Raw genomic sequence first — 21,331 nt, forward strand, 5'->3', positions numbered from 1 at the left:
TTTACAGACACACACACAAACACCCGCACCCTCCCTCACCCCTCAATTAAACTAATACCTCACCCGTATCCCTGAGGTAAAATATCTCTGCAAGATATCCAGCAAAATTTCACCCAATGTTCTTTCTCTCTGTAAAAATACTGGTACTGTACTGTAACCCCATGAGGACAGGAGGGGGAAAAAGAGAGGCTTTCATAAATGCATAACGATATGCTGTAAAACCACAGGAGTGAATGTAACCTTTCGCATTGGAGGACGATGTTATTAGAAAAGCCAAAGTCAGAGCAGTCTTTTAAGTGTGTCCTGACAGTAACTGCTATTCTCATTAGTTTCTCTGCTGTCTGTTGAAATGTGGCGAGGAGGTGGAAAAAATAATAATAGTCTCCTGTTTCCTAACATTTCCAATTCAATTTCCTTCCACTGACCTGCAGTAACTAGAGGAAATCAATGCAACCATGGGTAAAGGATTCTGGATCCAGGGATGGCATCCCCTTTTTAAGGTGACAATCTGGCATGTCTGATTGTGACACGAACACCCTTTTCAGGTGTAAATTAAACCCTTGATCAGTAGTGTTGCTTAATATAGGGGGAGCCTGCACTGTGTAAGAATGCCTAAGACAGGAGACTGGAGCTGTATTCTAAAACTCATACTAACCGCACTAACCATTCTATTTGTGATTTAAATTGAGTATGTAGTATGCTTATTGGTCATTGTATGGATATATTTAGCATGCCAAAAGTTCCCGGATGTCGTACTACATTCGCCAAAATTCAAAGTATACAAGCGGTGGACACTATTTCTGTGCTTTTAGGGCCCATAATGCAATTCTTCTGAAAATGGGAGTGGCTTCACAACATATTCAGATTTTAAGAAAATGGCAGAAAATATGCAGCCGAAGTCCGACGAGAGCGGATACAAATGTAAGTAAAAATAGCAAATATGTATTGCTTTAACTTATTAGGACAAATGTTGAGAAAATGTTGAGCAATGTAATAAAAAAGTAAAGATTTTTTTTAAAGTTACGTTACACATTATGTTGACTGACAATTTGTTAGCTATGCTACAGGTCTTTATGACCCACATAGCATATCATTACAGCAGTTGCTTGCATGTACCGGTATGTTAGCTAGCTACCTAACGTTAGTTGGCTACTATTACATCGAACTTGCCAGTATATTAATTATCACATAGTTGTCTCGCGCCGCATACAATGCATCGCGTGCCAAGTTGTGCCATATAGGGTTAAACATACTGTAGGAATGAACACAAATCAGGAAACATAAAATACAGATGGAGGAAAACATTTATTGACTTGATTATTCATGTCATTATTAGCTTAGCTATGTGGTATAGTCGTTGTGCGTTCTCAATGGACATTTTTAATGAAGTCGTGAGATGTCTAACTATTAATTTGTTATGCTAACAAGCTAGCAAGAAGTTGCATAGCAACAGCATCAACTTCCAGTAGACAGCCAAAGCGCTAGTACACTCAACTCAAAGGAGACCGTTTGCTTACAGTACACTGAAAAATTAACTAATAGTATATAGAATGTAGTATATACTCATTTAATATGTAGTATACAGTATGTTAGTATGGGTATTTGAACATAGCTTGGGAGAATAGGGACTGGGATCCTACAGTACTACTAATTCCCACTCTGCTGTTCAGAGGGATGGAGTGATGGGAGGAGGGATGGAGTGATGGAAAAGAGGAGAGAGAGAAGGATGGCTGACTTCATGGCAGGCACTGACAGAGGCCCTGTCCTCTAGCCCTGCTACAGCATCACCTCCCAACCCCCAGTGCCAGAGAATCAGAGAGGAGACTCAGACACAAGCCCTTCCTGAGGGGTTAGAACAAAGAGCTGCTATGGCGGTGGTCACGGTGCTCTCATGCCGCCGAAAGCCATAAGGGCTGAAATGTCATTGCTTTTCACCAGAAGCAACAGATAAAGGTGCACATTTTTTCAAATGTGTGAGAGGACATCTGATGTTTTTTGACAGGGGTTTGGCTATCTAACATTGATCAATTCATTTATTAATTTCTATCATGTTATTTTCAACATGTTACTTTCATGTGCTGCCCCGTATCTATCCTTATCACTTTAAACTCTTGATATGTTGAGATGAAGAGAGAATAGCGGGCATAAGGCAGATACATCTGCTTTCATCTAACCTCACCCTCAGGCTCAAATTGCAGGCACATAGAGCCTGGTAACACTTCTGCCTCAAAGTTGGACTTGAAAGGAGTTAGGTTAACATCGAGGCGGGAGCGGGAGCAAGCCTGCTACAGCTGTTTTAGATGGCAAAAATCGGCAATCAAAATGTATTATTTTTGGGAAGCCCAATTGATTCTGAGTTCGGGCATATAAAGTTTATATGTGAAAACTATTTCTAAGACGTGTACTTGCAAATTTTCCGAACTCACATGTTTGTTTAAATCACTTGCGCTGCTCGCACTTTGAAGTCTACAATGCAGGGGGTTATGCTAGATGGTGATGAACCGAGAGATCAGCCAATTGAAAGCAGAGGTTGTTTAGTCCGCTCCTGCCATAGAATTCCATTCAAGTCCCGTTCTGAGGCGCTGTGAAACCAGACGGTTCAAACAGAGAGACGGCTGGTGGACGAGATTACTGTAGCTTTGATGTGGATACCCACACATTAACTCCATACTCATACTACTGAGAATGTTTACATTCGAAGGCCCACAAATCAATAACTGACTGGACTGATATACACAAATAACACCTGACTTAATACCTCAACCGAATAAAAACTCCCATCAGACTCTTGGTTTAGGAAAATTCAGCCTATAGCCAAGATATACAGAATGTAAATCTGCCACTTGCAGACCTGAGTGACCACTGTCGAACACATTAGCAAGTTGCCACTCGATAAAGGGCTTACGGGCCAAGTGTTCAGTTTGAGATTCATCCATACTATATACTGCAGCGGAGGTTCCTCAGGGGTAGAAGGAGAGGACCATCCTACTCAGTCAATTTCAGAAGAATTTAATATAATGAAACATTAAAAAAGTTATTATTTTTAGATAAAACTATACTAAATATATTCACGTCACCAAATAACTGATTAAAACACACTGTTTTGCATTGAAGGTCTACAGTAGTCTCAACACATTCTAGGATAGCACCATGGTGTAGCTGGAGGACAGCTATTTCCCATCTTCTGGCTACATTGACTTCGATACAAAACCTAGGAGGCTCGTAGGCCTTACCCCCTTCCATAGCCTACATGGTAATTATGACCACTTCTGGAGGACGACCTCCAACCAATCAAAGCTTTTACAATATGAACTAACATGTTGTCCATCCAATCATAGGATTAGGATCAGAGAACGAACCTAGTGTGGAGTATTGTGGTTGTGCCACAGAGCATTATGGGGGTTCTATGGGTTGCGAAGCTTGGTGAGTTGTTGACATAATGGATAGAGATTGAGAGTAATAGTTCAGCATTCTTTGGATATTATTCAATTCAAATTAGTTTCTTCAAACTACAGGAGACGAAGGAAGTAGACTATATATTGTTTTCTGGTTTTAGAACTTTTGTGTAGAATTAGTGCAATTTATTTCAATTTGCCTTGCCAACTTTAGTAGCAAGTGCTAACGTTAGCTAGCTACCAGAGTTCAGTTTTCTCCGTCAGAATGGCTAGCTAATGCTAACAACAATGTAGTGGATATTTTGTTGAAGAACCCCTTTCATTGCCCACATCAGAGTCAAGCTTCTTGGAAAAAGCCACATCGATCATGTAATGGACGAACGTCTGCATATTCAAACTGCGCAACACAACGAGAAGGTAAGAAGAAACAGGGTCACAAGTAGTTTATCAGCAAGAGCTGGCTTTCACTTAGGGGTACGATGAGAGGGAAAATTCAGCTAACAAGGGCAACTACAGGGAGCGTACATAGTTAATTGCAGTTACGATGCTTTACTTGCTGAGCATACGGAAGTTTCTACTGCCTTCTCTGGGATGTTGAAATCAATTCAGAATGATTTGACCGCTTCCATCGTATCATCCATTAAAAGTGAGATTAAAAAGAGAGGTTGACGCAGCACATTTTTTCGCTCACGCAGAAGTAGGCTTTCCACATTACTCCGGTATCTATTTAGCAAAGGTGACAACACATAATCAATCACTCCGGACAGACACACGCAAAAACTCATTACATAAATGTTGCAGCAGCCTTGGCTAGACCTAAACATTAGAGATCTGATATGCTGAAAAAGAGACGATTTTTTTCAATCTGATCAGCTGTAGGCTACTAATAATAGCAGCTGCATACAGCCTATGCGCCCTGTTAATCTGGTCATGGTAAAAAAAAAAATGGTAACATAATGTATTTATAATCCATTTGTTTGTCAGGAGAAAATGTGAATGTGATCAAATTTGGTTTATATTCAAACTTGGCTAGGCTGCCTACACCTTTCCAATCCAAAATGATTAACTGGAATTAATCAATCAACATAATAGTGATGACATAGACTGTGAGTAAATGTTTTGGAAGGACTACAGTTGCATAAGCCTGCATGATGCAAACATGCAAAAAGCAAGCTCAGCCCTGTGAGTTCTATTCTCTATCAGTTGTTGTCTCTGTGTCTGGGTAGAGGAAACCCCCCTGTTAGTCTAGTCTAAATATAATTCATATGAACAAGTACAAGGTTGCTGCAGATTGACAGGGTTTTCATCCTCCCTAGAGCCAGGAGATTTTTTAAAGCCATGTGACCTGATTAGAAAAACTGGTCCCATCATAGCCCATATAAAACGGATGAATCACTTCATACCCTATATGGTCCAGAGTTTTCCTGGTTAGGTTATCAAATAAGGAAACAATCCAGGCCCTAGAGGGAAAACAATGCCCCACCACCCTGCGACCTGTGGTGCCACCAGTCTGCTCGCAGTTATCAGTTATCGTCATCGTCAGGTATGTGGATGATCAGGGCTTTATTCAGGAACATTTCTTGTGACACTTTAATGTGTCAAGTGGGCGAGATGCACAGTCTTTGTTTGACTTTGTGAATTCTGAGATGTCTGAGTTTAACTACATGGAGAAACAATTTAAAGGTAATGCTAGCAAATACTAATTTAGTGTATGTAAACTTCTGACCCACTGGGAATGTGATGAAAGAGATAAAAGCTGAAATAAATAATTCTCTCTACTATTATTCTGACATTTCACATTCTTAAAATAAAGTGGTGATCCTAACTGACCTAAGACAGGGAATTTTTACTAGGATTAAAAGTCAGGAATTGTGAAAACCAGAGTTTAAATGTATTTGGCTAAGGTGTATGTAAACTTCTGACTTCAACTGTATGTAGTGTATTGTGTTATTGTTTTTTGTCTTCCCAGTCAAATCCTGTCCTGCCCTCAGTGGAAGAGTTGAGCTCTTCTCCAACACCATCCGTCTATGATGAGCTTGTCCTGCACTGAAGCTTATGAACACCTCATCCCCTGTCCTGCACTAAAGTCAAGCCTCTGAATACCTCAACTCATGCCTCATAACCTCATCCAATCACTGCTGTGATCCCTTCTACACTGTGTAGAAGTAGCTGTTTCATTTCCATTACCCATAATACTGTATTATAAATGTCTTTATTAAATGATTTAGGTTAAAATAATTAGACTGACGATTTTTTAAACACACTTTGTCATCTCCATGCGGGCCGCGCCTATACTGTGGGTCTCCCATCCTCCTCATTTTTTCAAGTCACCAGCCTCCACTGATATACTGTATATATACTACAGTACACAGCCTACTATATACAGTATCATATACTGCAGAGGTATTCAACTAGGGGTCTGCGGAGGTACTGCAAGTGCCGCTGGCTGTCGGAAAGCTTTCTTGACTTGGAAATACATTTTTGCCAACACATGGCTAACCTTTGTTTAACCATCCATTCTAGCTAATAGGATATGTTAGAGTTGACACTTCCTCTTCCAAGTATGTGGGAAGGTCAAAATAACGAAAAACTATCTACCAAATCTAATAATTTTAAAATGTTGATTACTTCTCTTTGCCATTATCATTCACCTGATGATTTTAAAAAAACTAGAAGGCCAGCATGCCGGGGTCGCCTCTTCACTGTTGACCTTGAGACTGGTGTTTTACGGGTACTATTTAATGAAGCTGACAGTTGAGGACTTGTGAGGCGTCTGTTTCTCAAACTAGACACTCTAATGTACTTGTCCTCTTGCTCAGTTGTGCACCGGGGCCTCCCACGTCTCTTTCTATTTTGGTTAGAGACAGTTTGCGCTGTTCTGTGAACGGAGTATTACAGAGCGTTGTACGAGATCTTCAGTTTCTTGGGAATTTCTCACAGGGAATAGCCTTCATTTCTCAGAACAAGAATAGACTGTCTAGTTTCAGAAGAAAGTTATTTGTTTCTGGCTATTTTGAGCCTGTAATCGAACCCACAAATGCTGGTGCTCCAGATACTCAACTAGTCTAAAGATGGCCAGTTTTTTGCTTCTTTATTCAGGACAACAGTTTTCAGCTGTGCTAACATAATTGCAAAAGGGTTTTCTAATGATCAATTAGCCTTTTAAAATGATAAACATGGATTAGCTAACACAACGTGCCATTGGAACACAGGAGTGATGGTTGCTGATAATGGGCCTATGTATGCCTATGTACGTAGATATTCCATAAAAAATAATCTGTTTCCAGCTACAATAGTCATTTACAACATTAACAATGTCTACACTGCATTTCTGATCAATTTGATGTTATTTTAAAGGACAAAAAATGTCCATTAATGTGACCCCAAACTTTTGAACGGTAGTGTACATGGAAAATAATGAGCAACAACAGCAATGGTTCTCAAAATAAGGGTCTAAGTAAGGAAGTTAGAAATGCAACTGTCTGATTGTAGATAATGTGTCCACTAGCAATGCATGGCCTCTCTAACCATAGAGTCTAAATCTATTAGGGGCCAGGGGCAGTCGTCATCAAACAGTCTGCTTTTGGAATACTCCATCAGAAAGAAGCCTGTGTGGATGTGCCACAAAGCTCTTAAGCCTGCATGTTCCTGTCAAAATATGGATTATGGCTCCTCTCTGCTTTTATCTTCAAACAAGGCTTTCAACCATCTGTTGTCTATGCTGCGGTCAAAGTCAAGAGACCTCTGATTCCAAAGTGTCTGAAGAAGAAAATAGAGCACGGTTGGAGAGAGGGGAATAGTGACACGCTGGTCACAGAACAGAAAAGGCCAAAGAACTTTTGATGCGTGAAAATCTCAGAATTTACTTTTCTCCATCTCTCTTGAAGAAAAAAAGAGAACGCGTTCAAGGTCCGGGGGATTGGGAAATGTTATTTTTTATTTCCATTCAGAGTGACTTTCTGAAGCACACACAGAGACCTGAAAAGCCATGGTTACAGCAGTTTAGTAACCATCCTATTTCGAAATTGTAGGCTTTCCAGATGTGTGTGTGTGGTGCCACTCAGCTCCTTAAGCTGCTCAGCAGTATGGCTTCCTAGCGTATCCACAGCCAGTATGAGATTGCAGAAACTTCTCCTCCTGTCATATTTCAACTGCCTACACTGGGCATGCTAATACAACACAATGCAGAAAAAGGCTTTTTATCATTCTTCATAACTGATACCTATCTACATGTGAATGTTGTTCCTAGAATGTGGCCAGGTTTTGACATTTATAGGATCAGTCAAACCTTGATAATCAAGTTGTTTTTCTTCCTCTAGCTGAAAAGCTTTAATGTTGATTTTTTCATACCTTCTCATTCCATGTGCTGTTGCGCCTTGCCTCCAGCACTTGAGTATGCACATCTTGGTGGATGTCCTTCCCCCCCCCCCCAGTTAGTAATTTCCTGCCATTCAGCTCTGAGAGGTGTAATGAGTGTTTGGGCTGCCGGAGCTCTTATCTGTTGTGACAAATAACTGTTGAGCAGAAACAACAGCAGATTGCCATGTATAACACACAATACACAAAAACAAGCAAAAAATGAAATCTTCTCCCAAGGCAGATGTTAAGAACGGCTCACTTAATTGGCTTCAGAACACTTTTCCTCCATCACACTAGACCTGTTAAGCAGACCGAGCGTGCCGGAGATGCAACGTCTCTTTTAGATAAAAGCTCATCTTCATGCCAGAAGTGACTCCCAAGGCTATTATGTTCAGTCATCAGTGGAAAAGCAGCAACAAACCTTTGTACATAAGACACTGATGATAGCCATCTGAAAAACACCACTGCGGATTACTCCTGTCAGCTCCATACCAGACGTACATTATGGTAATAGAACCATCTGAGAAAAATATATCATTTCTTGATTTTTACTTAACCCATCCTCACCTCCGTCCATCCACTCCTCAATGAGACAATTTAGACTTGTCCTTGGCTCAAAGGCAGCAAGACTTGAAATGCGTTTAGAATTGGTGCACCGCATCAAAGAGACCGGGAGCTTATTTTCAAGTATTTTGCGCCCAAGGCTAAAGTGGTTCTGAGGCGGCTACTCCCTGTAAATAGTTTTGAATTGTCTCTCTCTACTCTGGCTCGGAGAGAGACTCTGTGTTATTCTGTCTCCTACAGTGCTCTGGCCTCTCTTCATGCTCTCTCATCACCAGAGGTACCAGTGGAAAAAAACTGTGCATAATAGACCTGCCGATTGCTTTCCTTAGATGTCGATCAGTGATGCTCACCACAACTAAGCTAAATCCAGTCAGCCAGGGCCAAGGTGCCGATGCATGTTTTTTGCTTTGATGGATCAAACTTCTTCTTCTCTTGCATTTGATATAGTGCTTTGCTAGTATACACTTTAAGTTTCAGAGAAAGTGTTTCTCTTTTTGACTGGTCTTATAGTGAAGATGTGTAGAAATACTACATGAAAGAAGCAGAGGGTTCTCAGAAACTAGTCAACAGCTAGCTCTAGTCATGACTAAACAGCACAGGAAAATGGAAGGGATTGGAGAGAAGAGAAACAGAATGAAGATGTCACAGAAAAGAGGACACCAATGGGAGATAAGAAACCACTCCAACACTCATCATTACCAATTCCTCTTCAAATGTTCAAATTATTTTGGGGAAATTATGAAAGCAATCAACATCAACACAGGCTAGGGAAAAGGGATAATACATTTTGTAATTTGTGAGAAAAATAGTTTATCTATAATTACAGTATGTTTATCTGGCTGGGTGAAATCTGAGGGGGAATCGCTGAAACTTGTGGCAGTTGGAGTGTTGGCAGGGTAGGTGGAGGACATGGGCCTCGCCTGAGGATAGAGTATTCTCTCTCTTTTACTGTGCTTCCCCTCTTCTCTCTGTAGTCTGTCTAGTCTGGTAGATCACCACAACATGGGATGGCACTAGCCTTATTCCTTATCTTGTGACTGCTGCCAACCAGGCACTCTGAACCCTCAGAGTACATATCATTATTTATAATAAGAAAGCTTGCTACTGTATGATTACCTCTATGCTTTTAACCATAAAGAACATTTCATTTAGTATGTCGGTTAAAAACCCATAAAACATGAATATTGTCTTGGGGCTGCCACAGTGTAATTTGCCCCTCATCCGTTTAGTCTGTGGTCCATTTAGTTTTTGTATCATTAAAGATGATACAAATCAAATACACGCTAACATGAAAGCGCTTGGATTCTGCCCATGCCCCCCCCAAACCCCTCCCCCTCTCCCCTCACTTCCCCCTCCCTTTCTCCCCCCTCTTCCCTCTATTCCCCCTCCCCGTCCCCTCCCCTCTCTTCCCCCTGTCCCCCTCTCTCTCCCTCTCTTCCCCCTCTCCCCTGTCTCCCTTCTCTTCCCTCCCCTTCTCTCCCCACTCTCCCCTCTCTCCCCCCCCCTCCCCACCCCCAGCCAGTTGATATGCCCTTGCATGGATGGAAATGTATTTCAAACTCTCAAACCTTGCAGTGCATTTGTGCCGAACTAATTTAAGCGAATTACAACGCAAATTGTACGAAATGTGCTCTGTGACCATTACAATCCTGTTTGCTATGCTTAGCAAGGATGCTTTAGCCATCACACCCTCACAAATACACCCTGCTTACAATCACACACACACTCACGCACACACGCACACCCACACCCACACACACACACACACACACACAAACTTTCCAAGTAACAAACACACACCAACGCACAAACTATCTTACTCCAGATTTTTCTTTGAAATCAAGCTAATGCATTCATTTAATATTGTTTTGCTGTCTTTTTACATCTCACAGAGACAGACACTGAATACTTCTTTCCCCTCTTGTGACTTTGACCAACATTGGCCGGTATAGTGATCCAGCCATGGAACTTTAATGAAAGGTTTTATAACAAAGCATGGACGCTTGGTTGGTCTAATGAGATCCCTAACTGTTTCTGCCATCTGCCTAACTCAAGTCATGACATTAGCTATGCAGCCAGCTTGGAATGGAATCCTCCCCTTTATACATCTATTCTCTTATGTCAAACAAACAGACACATTTCTCACGTAAAGCTTCGGTACAATTGTCACGACACATAAACCTACAACTTACTTTCTAACATTCCAATCAAATAAGACATAATATATGCTTCTGTAGTTATGTAGCAAATAGTACATATTTTACTGTGCACTCACATTTCTACTTACAGGTAAATATTACAGGCAAAAACAAATATTTCCCTGTCTCCTTCATTTCTGTACGGTTTTAGTGTTATTGGCGTGCTGTGCAGCGTACAGTATGGAGAGTCCTTGCTTTAAGTAAATGTGGAGTGATTGACTAGTCTCTGTTGGAGAAAATAGTTCTCCATTCATTCCTGGGCTTCCAGAGGCAAAACGTCCTTCAGGAGAGTAAACACAGTCTGACAGGCCCTGTGATGAGGACGGGCGACGGGGACTCTACAGCCCAGGCAAACGCATAGCTAGGAACAGACTCTACGCCCCTGCATGTCGTACCACAGCTCACACCGCTCCCCGCTAACTCAGTGACCAACCACCAACCGTCAAACAACACTGCTGCTGACTGGACACTTTGGCCTTTGCCTTTGTTAGTCACGTTGGAGTTTGTTTGTTTGCTTTGGTCATTAGGGGGTTGGCTTTGGTATCTGTAAAGTTTTAATCTGTCTGATAAATCTGAATCTGTCTGATAAATTAAAAAGTGATGAGTGTGAATCTTGAGGGATGAGGTGCTTCTAAGTATATTAGTGCTCCCCCCCATTCCCAGGTCTCAGATCTGTGCTCCCTGTTGGAAAGCAAATTGAAAATCGGAGCGCCGATCAGAGACCGGATTAGGCCGTTTTCCCGACATGCTTATATTGCGGTAATCTCCTATGCAGATCACATCTGCAGCTAATTGATGGATTTGCCAGAGGATCTGAGAGTTGCTTGCTCCGCTGTGCACTCGTGTTTATTTTCAGAAGCAGTTTGTTTTTAACTGTTGCCTGGCCCGAGCGGCTCGGAACCCACGTCAACACTGACCCCACTGTCAGGAAGCAGGAGGAGTCTCACAACGCTCCCACAACCCTCTCACAACGCCCCGCAAATCCCACCTAATTACCCAGGACAGACATGATCACTCCAACACGTTGGTTCTACATGAATAATTCACAGCAGCACATGTTGCATACTGAGTGTACAAAACATTAGGAACACCTGTCTAATATTGAGTTGGACACCCTTTTGCTCTCAGAACAACCTCAATTTGTCAGGGCATGGACTCTACAAGGTGTCAAAAGCGTTCCGAAGGGATGCTGGCCCATGTTGACTCCAATGCTTCCCACAGTTGTGTCAAGTTGGCTGGATGTCCTTTGGGTGATGGACCATTCTTGATACACACGGGGAAACAGTTGAGTGTGAAAAACCCAGCAGCGTTGCAGTTCTTGACACACTCAAACCGGTGCACCTGGCACCTACTACCATATCCCATTCAAAAGTGCTTACAAATGTTGTCTTCTTCACCCTCTTAATAGTACACATACACAATCCATGTCTCAAGGCTTAAAAAGCCTCATTTTTAACTGTGTCCTCCCCTTCATCTACGCTGATTAATAAAGTGGATTTAACAGGTGACATCAACAAGGGATCATAGCTTTCACCTGGTCAGTCTATGTCATGGAAAAAACAGTTCCTAATGTTTTGTACACTCAGTATATATTGTTGTCCTGAAAGCCCACTGGCTGACTCCTAACTGCATCCTCACAGAGAGGATGAAGTGGGGTACCTGTGTCTACACATGCAGAATATGCTTACATACACATGGTGTTTAGCAGCTCAGCCCTGCAGTGTCACATAGTGTCCTGGAAGGCAGAGCTGTGAACGCTTAACACACGCCGACCAGACAGCCTTCAGAGGAGAACACATCAGCAGTCGGCATCTTCCCTGAAGACATGTACAACTTCCTCCACACACAGCTAGACACACTGTTTTACAACACTCCAACACACACCCACACCCTCACTCACAACAGGGAGGGGGGAGTGTGTGAGTGTAAATGTGTATGTGTGTATGTCTGCGAGGGGAGGGGGGGCAGTGCTTGAGAAATGTGTTAAGAGGGTGGGGGTTGTGGCAAGCAATGATCTATTTTTTCCCATTATCCTGCCTGCATACGTGTGCCTCATTTACATTCATGGTTATCCAGATAATGAAGCTTTCAATCTGGGGGATCCTGTGGTGAGAACAATGAACCCAATTACCTCCCGCCGCCTGCGAAATGGGATGGCAGACTCTGAGACAGATGGGAAAGGCTGCGGTCGGCCGGCAATCCAATCATATTCATCTCACTCTCATGTTTCCCTGTTCCCGTGCGCGTCGCAACTTATCAACAGGCTGAGGCCAAAGCCCTGGGATCATTACATCAAACATACCACACACCAACCCCCCTCCTACCACCCCACCTACCTTCAACCTGCAGCCACAGGAAGACATGCTAGTGTCCCCCGGGCCCCTCTGTCTCTCCCCTCATCTCACATGCTGCTCATGGTTCTTCCTCCGTCCCTTCATGTGCCCTGGAAGCTGGATTGTTCTTGAACACTCCACCTCCGCAGACAGTTTTTTTTCTTTTGCAAATATCCGTCTCAATCTTGAAGTACTTATTAGTGAGAAAGTATCGTACGAGGAACATTTCAAATGAATTATGAAGCACGCTCAGGTTTCCGTTTGAGCTTTATTATTTTACAGTTAGTTTTACACTCATATTTGAAATCATTCAGAGAAGCACTTAGAGGAGAAAAATGATACAGTACATTATCACTTAGAGGAGAAAAATGATACAGTACATTATCACTTAGAGGAGAAAAATGATACAGTACATTATCATTTAGAGGAGAAAATTATACAGTACATTATCACTTAGAGGAGAAAAATGATACAGTACATTATCATTTAGAGGAGAAAAATGATACAGTACATTATCACTTAGAGGAGAAAAATTATACAGTACATTGTCAGTATATTATAAAACTGGTTGTTTGGATCCTGGATGCTGATTGGACAAGCAGTATTCCAAGCCGTGCTGTATTGGCCGTCACAGGCACTCTATGTCTGTTAACAGTTCCATCTGAAAATGATCACTGCATCTCCATAAGAATATCATGTTCATGTTGCTGTCCCAATCATCTCTTGTATTTATCTCAACTCACACATTATTTCTCCTTGCTTCCAGCCTAGCATTTAGTTTGTTACAGCAGGGGTTAATATAAGCCTAGCATTTAGTTTGTTACAGCAGGGGTTAATATAAGCCTAGCATTTAGCTTGTTACAGCAGGGGTTAATATAAGCCTCGCTGTCTGCCTGTCTGACCTCGGAAACAATGTTTCACTTTTGAATTTCAATCTCTGTATCATACATAGAGAATGAACGGTTCCCAGGTGAGACGAGACAACATTTTCTGAGCTAGGCGAAATCACGCATCAACATCATTATCATGGACAGATCCAAGTAAATGTCAATAGAAGAAAAGCTCAAACAAATGAAAATGCAGCTAGTGTATTGTCATTCCAGGCTCAATGTTTGACGTAACTTAGTTAGCTTAAGTTGGCTAGCTAGCTAGCTAGCAAGTGACAAGAATGTTATCCAGCTTGCATAGCACCCATTTTGTTTAGAACAGACAACCAGTCCTTTTTGCATAGCAACTATGCAAAAATAATTAACGACTGGGTCTCGTCTGTAGCAACATGACCAAAATGACTAACAAGCTGATTTGTCCGGACTATATCTTCTGGTGGAAGAATGAAATTGTATTTATTTAATTATCAAAATAATGTTTAAATTAAAATATGTAACTCATCGTTTAAATATGTTGCTATCAGTTTTATGAAAGAAATAAGGAACGCGAGGCAGTGCTGTATTAGGAATATAGTCTTAGGTAAATGGCGTTGTCTGGCCCGACGTGATAGCGTCAGCACTGCCTCGTGTGCCTTATTGCTTAATTATTGCACACAGAGTATGTCCACTCTGTGTGCAATATTATGTGACTTGTTAAGCAAATTTGTCTATGTCATTCTGTGGCATGAGGTTGACTTGGCTCTGACGTGAAAGTTGCTGTCTTTGTTGAACCATGAAAAATAGAAACCTCTTTGTAATGAACAGTGGTCCATTCTATTAGAAAAGCATGTCCCATCTTACATCCCTCTCACAAATGATGTATACCGGTCTCTAAAGATAGATTAGAACATATACAAATCTCATAACACATGATATTCTGTAAATAATGAACCCCTTTTTTATTAAAGGCTTAGGAAACATCCATGTAAACAATTGAAATAGTGAATATTTAACCATATGTACATGACAAATGTCTCAGGACATGATGTCAGAAGATGCAAGGGATGCCTGTGAAATGACACCCTATAGAATCTACAGTACTACTGCATAGTACATTAACTACTATTAAAAGTGAGAAGTAGGCATTGGCCTATTCCACCCATGCTCTATCAAGGTTTTCCAGCACACAGTAGCTATGTTGGTACTGTACTTCAAACAATGTGTAGGCAGGTTGCTTAGGATTCAAACCTTCTCAAACAGCCTAATTCATACTTTATGGGGACGCTATAGCCTCGTTTTAATCTGACGTCTAGAATTTGAGCTAGGTAGCCACAGAAAATACTCTGAGAGGTGGGGAGGGTGTTGTGTACCTCCAAGTTGATTTGCACATTTTCATCGACATTGGTGTCATATTGGCATAGATATGATGGTAGGGAGATACTACAGACATAGCATTGGCTACCTGTGTGGAAAAGCCACAGTAGTACTGTATATGTCAGCATAATTGACATATAACTACAATTGTTATATGTCAGTACAGAAGGCTATATGATATAGTGCATGTCTAGAGCTTAACTCATATTTCCCTCATATGGCCTCTAAGTTTGACGATGTGATCGATGGTAATTGATTCGGTGCTAAATTCCAGGGTCTTGAAGTTTCTCCAGCTAGTCACGCCATACTGCTTTAGCTTGTGTCCCAAATGGCACCTTATTGCCTATGAAGTGCATTACTTTTGACCAGGGACTATAGAGTGCCATTTGGGATGCAGTTTATTAGAGAGGATCAGCATACTAATGCGACTGCCTGGGTTGCTGCTCAGCTCTGCTCCCCTGTGTGGCATAGCTGTTTCTATGTTGATAAATGTCAGGAGAGGAGGTATGTGTGCTCTGTGTACTCTGTGCTGTGCTTCTCCCTGCCTGGTATTCATTCTCCACATCCACTGAACCTGCAGGATACATTATTGATAAGCTACTAATTAGGCTTATTGCAATTTCAGCTGACCTTTCCCCGAGAACATCCCAGATCATTATCAGTCGCATACTCTCCTGAAATTGCAAAGGTAATCTACAGTCCACCTCCACCCACCTCCCCCTCAACTCTCCCATGAAGATGTGTGTGTGTGTGTGTGTGTGTGTGTGTGTGTGTGTGTGTGTGTGTGTGTGTGTGTGTGTGTGTGTGTGTGTGTGTGTGTGTGTGTGTGTGTGTGTGTGTGTGTGTGTGTGTGTGTGTTCCTCTGTTTACATGCTGAGAGTTACTAAGGTTGCTCTTAAATTGCCTTTCTACACTGAGCTCTCCATGTAACTGCACCTAGAACTAGAGACATACTGTTGTTGCAGACTGGGTCCCTTTACCCTTGCATTGATTGTTGTTTTAATATGATGATGTTATCACAGCGTATGTTGATGTCAAGGAGCTGTATGCAGGAGGCCTACTGTTTGCCTAACGACTCACCCTGAATTTAATTCCACTGTTCTATTGATCGTTACAAAATAAATGTCAGTTGGCCGCAGTGATGTGGATGGGTAGCCAGGCAAGCCTACTGTACCATTGCATCTTACATTAAACGTGGCACTGTCATGGTGATTAACAGCATTAACATCTCTCAAATGTGAAGGCATCTACATTCTTTTTCAAAATCAATGTAATTGTTTGATCTGGAATCCTAATTAGATGCATCACATGTACCTTTTCATTCACAAGGTCGTATTAGTTATCCATTGCAGCTGCATAAGAGTTGGCTTATAATTGCTAGTCTTGTTAAGTATTAATAATAATTGCATGCATGGACTAGGAATTAAAATTTACAAATGTAGAGAACAGATTTAGAAGAAATTGCAGTGGGATTTTTGGCAGAGTGCTGTTGTTTTCCTATCAAAGTAAACCTTTCAAATGTGTGTACCATTTTGCCTGTTCTGATAATCTGTTAAAGGATCAAATATTTATTTTCTCAAACTTTGTCCAGACATTTTTCTTTCACGGAATGATCATTTAAGTGAGGGCCCGTGCAGTCACTGGAGATGATACATTTACAAGGTATACCATTCAGGGGAAAAATATATGTTCTTTGAAGGTCGCTGTGATGAATCTCTGCTTCTATTCCTTTCTTCTTCTCCCTGTGTGGTTTACCCCTCCCTGCTCCCCCTTAAAGGAAGTGTGCTGATGTCTTCTGCTCTTCCATTACAATCACATTTCTGCAGTGATGAGAGCTGACTGGAACACAGAATACATTTTGGAAAAAAGGCCCAAACAGCAGTTTTTCTGGCAGTGCTGGGAGCCAGGTGAGGCTGTGCAGAGACGACACCAGCCTAAGGATTAATGGTCTCAGGGGAAGACAAGGTAAGCGCACAGATCCTGCTTGACATCTTTGTACTTGTACTGTAAGAGCACACAAATTAGCCAGTGACTAACGGCCAGAGTGCTTCCATCAGTCCTATTTAACAATGCATGCAAAGCAAGGAGGGAAAAAAGTGCACGAACAAGGCATAGTGAATTGGTGGCATAGCGCATCACTTCCGGTGTGTGTGGTGGATGAATCCCGCTCCAGTAGCCAGGGCAATGGGCTGCATGTGATGACTGCACACACTCACACTCACACAAGCATGCAGACACACACACAGTCCTCCCCTCCCTCTTAGAACTCTCTGCATGGTGTGGCAGCAGCAGCATCTCCAGATGTTCCTAGATCATAAAGGAGCGGGAACGAGCTCCATTCAACTCGACAGAGACCTATAATGTTCCAGCACGCACCAAATGTCAACTCCTGATATGTCAGATGTTATCGCACTGATGTGATAGGACGATAACTAGCATGGAGTGGAAACAAAGCAAATGCCAGCGTTGAGTCATTTTCTGTGTTAGCCAGATACTACTGGGAGAGAGTGGTCGGTCAGCAGATAGCTGGGGACATATAGTTTGAAATGCCGTCTAATGCAGAGAGATGATTAAGGTGTTTTAAATTAGGCTCTCTGATGTTTTTGTCTTTCTCACGCTGTCTTTACATTTTCTTTAATTTAGTGGCTACAAGATCAATTGCTGCTAATAATTTAAATACCAGAGCAAGACCTGAATTAGAAAGTTGGATACTCCAGACTTTTACTAGGGAAATAGAGTTCTTCCAAAATCGAGCTGCATCCATTCCTCCCTCATGGCTTATGAATATTTATACAACGGTTGGGTCTAATCCTGGATGCTGATTAGTTAAAACCACATTCAAGCCGGTGTCTATTCCACAAGTTACCACCGGCTGAAGCTATGACTTTGAAATGACTATTTACTCTGTTCCATCTCACTGTGAATCCACAGTCTCATCAGCCCAGCCAAGCAATTTATAAATCTGATCTCCACTATAAAAAGCATCTGGACATAATCTCCCATTTCTTTTAGACTAGCAGCTCTCCGACATTTGCAACATTGTTTCAATATTGAATTTCGATCTCCAGCTGTCCCATAGTAATGAACATATCGGGAGTCGGGACGAGACAGACAGGCAGGCAGCTTTTCTCAGCCTGTCGAAATCATGAATCAGATTTTTATGGATATATACAAAGAAATGTCAAAAGAAAACAGGTAAAACGAAACGAAATGCAGCTAGTTTGCTGTCTTTCCAGCTTCAGTTTGAAGTGATTGTGTTAGCTGTGTTGTTGGCTAGCTCCTCTGAACAACAGTTTCCAGACGAGAGACCCCATTTTCTATGCCAGGCGAAATCATGCATCATTAGCTCATTGTTATGGATGTATCCAAATAAATGTCACTAGAAAACAGTTTAAACAAATGCAAATGCAGCTCCTTTGCTATTATTCTAGCTGCACTGTTTGACGTGACTGTAGCAAGCAAGGGATAAGAACGTTGCCAGCCAATATGGCAATGGGACATTTAGAACGGATGACTGGGTCGATTCCATAGATACAGAACAAAAAGACTTAACGACTGGGTCGCGTCTCTGGCAACAGAACCGATTGAACGAACGACCAGCCGACTTGGGTTGCAACCTTAGATTTGTGTCAGGATAGTATGAATAAATTCATCAAATATGTCAATCATTATTTGAATATATATATTTTTTTACCTTTATTTAACTAGGCAAGTCAGTTAAGAACAAATTCTTATTTTCAATGATGGCCTAGGAACAGTGGGTTAACTGCCTTGTTCAGATTTTTAATATGTTGGTAACCGTTGTATAAAACCAACACTTTTCACCACAGGGATGCATGAGCCTTAGTTTAAATGATAATGTCCGAGAAGCCAGTGTTTCGAGGTTATATTGGCACAGGTGTTGTTAGCAAACCATCCTAATATATCCTCCAAACACCAGCATAGGTGAAAAATGTAAAGCACTTTTTTCTTTCAGGAAGCAGCCCAACTGTGTTTCCAAGACCACATGGGACCATGCATTTATCTTGTCTCTCCTCTCTCCTGTATGAGAGGTAGAGGTAGAATCCAGGCCGTGCAGTAAGGCTGTTGGGTGATGGAGGTCTCACAGCTGTCTGCGCCTGACACTGTCTCTCCCCAGCACACAGCACAGTGGCTCCCACTAATGACTAGTCCTCCTGAACTCCCCAGCTCCCACGGGAAAGCAGCTGCTGCCATCAACAGCTTTTCTCTGGGCTTTGAAGGGAGGCTGGAGCCAGGGCTAGAGCTAGAGCTGTGAGAGCTGGCTATGGTCCTTCCCAGTGGCAGCAGCAGGTGCAGTAGAAGTAGAGCAGACATGTTGTGCCAGCATGGTGGCTAAGCCCAGTGAAAACCCATCCAGCCAATTTAGTCCCTCAGAATGCCAGACATCTCTAATAGGCACACCAGGGAGTGCGTGCTGGAAGGTCCTCTCAGAGATAGAAGCTGTATACAGGACAAGGACAAACAAACAGAGACAAACACCACTTTCTCTCCTTAGGTTTGACAGAGAAAAAAATAAGTATTTTTTGATTCCTTCCAACCCGATTTAGTTTTAAATGACAAAATAATTGAAGAGCTCTTGTTTTGCTCCCTCCCATTCACTGACAATATAGCCCCTGTTCAGGCTCACCCTTTAGACTATCCGCCGAGACTACGAGGAAAAACGGGGAAATGGCCAAGCAGACGGAGTGAAGTCTCATTGTTAGACTAACTAATCATTCCAGCCACATCGTCGTGCTGTCCTGATAAGCAGAGTGCCTCCAGTGAGGCTTCGATCAACGATGTACAGCGTACACACTTTAACATAGGTAATTTGTTGCAGACTTGCAGCACTTTCACACCGTTTAGAGATACACTGTAGATAAACAAGCCACTGCAGATACAACCTATATGCTTTATGGTAAGAGCTGGTCAGCTTGAATTACTCAGTACATACCCAAGTGTATAGCATTGTTTTATGATGCATTGTCAACAATCTGAGCAATCAAAATATGCATACAAGTCGACACCTTTCTGGTTTGCAACACGAATTCAGCACAATTTGATTGCTTTTTAATTAGAAGCCTTTTTTGGTGTAACTTGTGACAATGCAATAGACTCTTGGCATAATAGCATGCTTTCTAGAATGTTGTCTCCATTTTTATATTATATACTTGAACCCAAAACCGTCCATATATAGTATCCCAATACAACCCATATATAGTATCCCAATACAACCCATATATAGTATCCCTATACGACCCATATATAGTATCCCTATACGACCCATATATAGTATCCCTATACGACCCATATATAGTATCCCAATACAACCCATATATAGTTTCCCTATACGACCCATATATAGTATCCCAATACAACCCATATATACACTGCTCAAAAAAATAAAGGGAACACTTAAACAACACAATGTAACTCCAAGTCAATCACACTTCTGTGAAATCAAACTGTCCACTTAGGAAGCAACACTGATTGACAATACATTTCACATGCTGTTGTGCAAATGGAATAGACAAAAGGTGGAAATTATAGGCAATTAGCAAGACACCCCCAATAAAGGAGTGATTCTGCAGGTGGTGACCACAGACCACTTCTCAGTTCCTATGCTTCCTGGCTGATGTTTTGGTCACTTTTGAATGCTGGCGGTGCTTTCACTCTAGTGGTAGCATGAGACGGAGTCTACAACCCACACAAGAAGCTCAGGTAGTGCAGCTCATCCAGGATGGCACATCAATGCGAGCTGTGGCAAGAAGGTTTGCTGTGTCTGTCAGCGTAGTGTCCAGAGCATGGAGGCGCTACCAGGAGACAGGCCAGTACATCAGGAGACACGGAGGAGGCCGTAGGAGGGCAACAACCCAGCAGCAGGACCGCTACCTCCGACTTTGTGCAATGAGGAGCACTGCCAGAGCCCTGCAAAATGACCTCCAGCAGGCCACAAATGTGCATGTGTCTGCTCAAACGGTCAGAAACAGACTCCATGAGGGTGGTATGAGGGCCCGACCTCCACAGGTGGGGGTTGTGCTTACAGCCCAACACCGTGCAGGACGTTTGGCATTTGCCAGAGAACACCAAGATTGGCAAATTCGCCACTGGCGCCCTGTGCTCTTCACAGATGAAAGCAGGTTCACACTGAGCACATGAGCACATGTGACAGACGTGACAGAGTCTGGAGACTCCGTGGAGAACGTTCTGCTGCCTGCAACATCCTCCAGCATGACCGGTTT

The 21,331-nt window shown here is 42.2% G+C and overlaps 1 protein-coding gene across 20 annotated transcripts in view; it reads right to left on the reverse strand.

Moving 5' to 3' along the window:
* The window catches only part of celf5a (cugbp, Elav-like family member 5a), a 362,637-nt gene that overhangs the window by 81,062 nt on the left and 260,244 nt on the right, over window positions 1–21,331 (reverse strand). For 8 of the 20 annotated variants that reach the window (XM_038999331.1, XM_038999322.1, XM_038999329.1 and 5 more), the window contains exon 4: window positions 2,180–2,209. The exons of 11 other annotated variants lie outside the window; for them this stretch is intronic. In XM_038999331.1, coding sequence (XP_038855259.1) covers window positions 2,180–2,209 — 30 coding nt within the window. Of the gene's footprint in view, window positions 1–2,179; window positions 2,210–16,844; window positions 16,851–21,331 lie in introns of all 20 variants that reach the window. One more of the 20 variants, XM_038999318.1, reaches the window with a different exon arrangement.

This window comes from Salvelinus namaycush, chromosome 8, assembly GCF_016432855.1.
Source record: "Salvelinus namaycush isolate Seneca chromosome 8, SaNama_1.0, whole genome shotgun sequence".
Taxonomy (NCBI): Eukaryota; Metazoa; Chordata; class Actinopteri; order Salmoniformes; family Salmonidae; genus Salvelinus; species Salvelinus namaycush.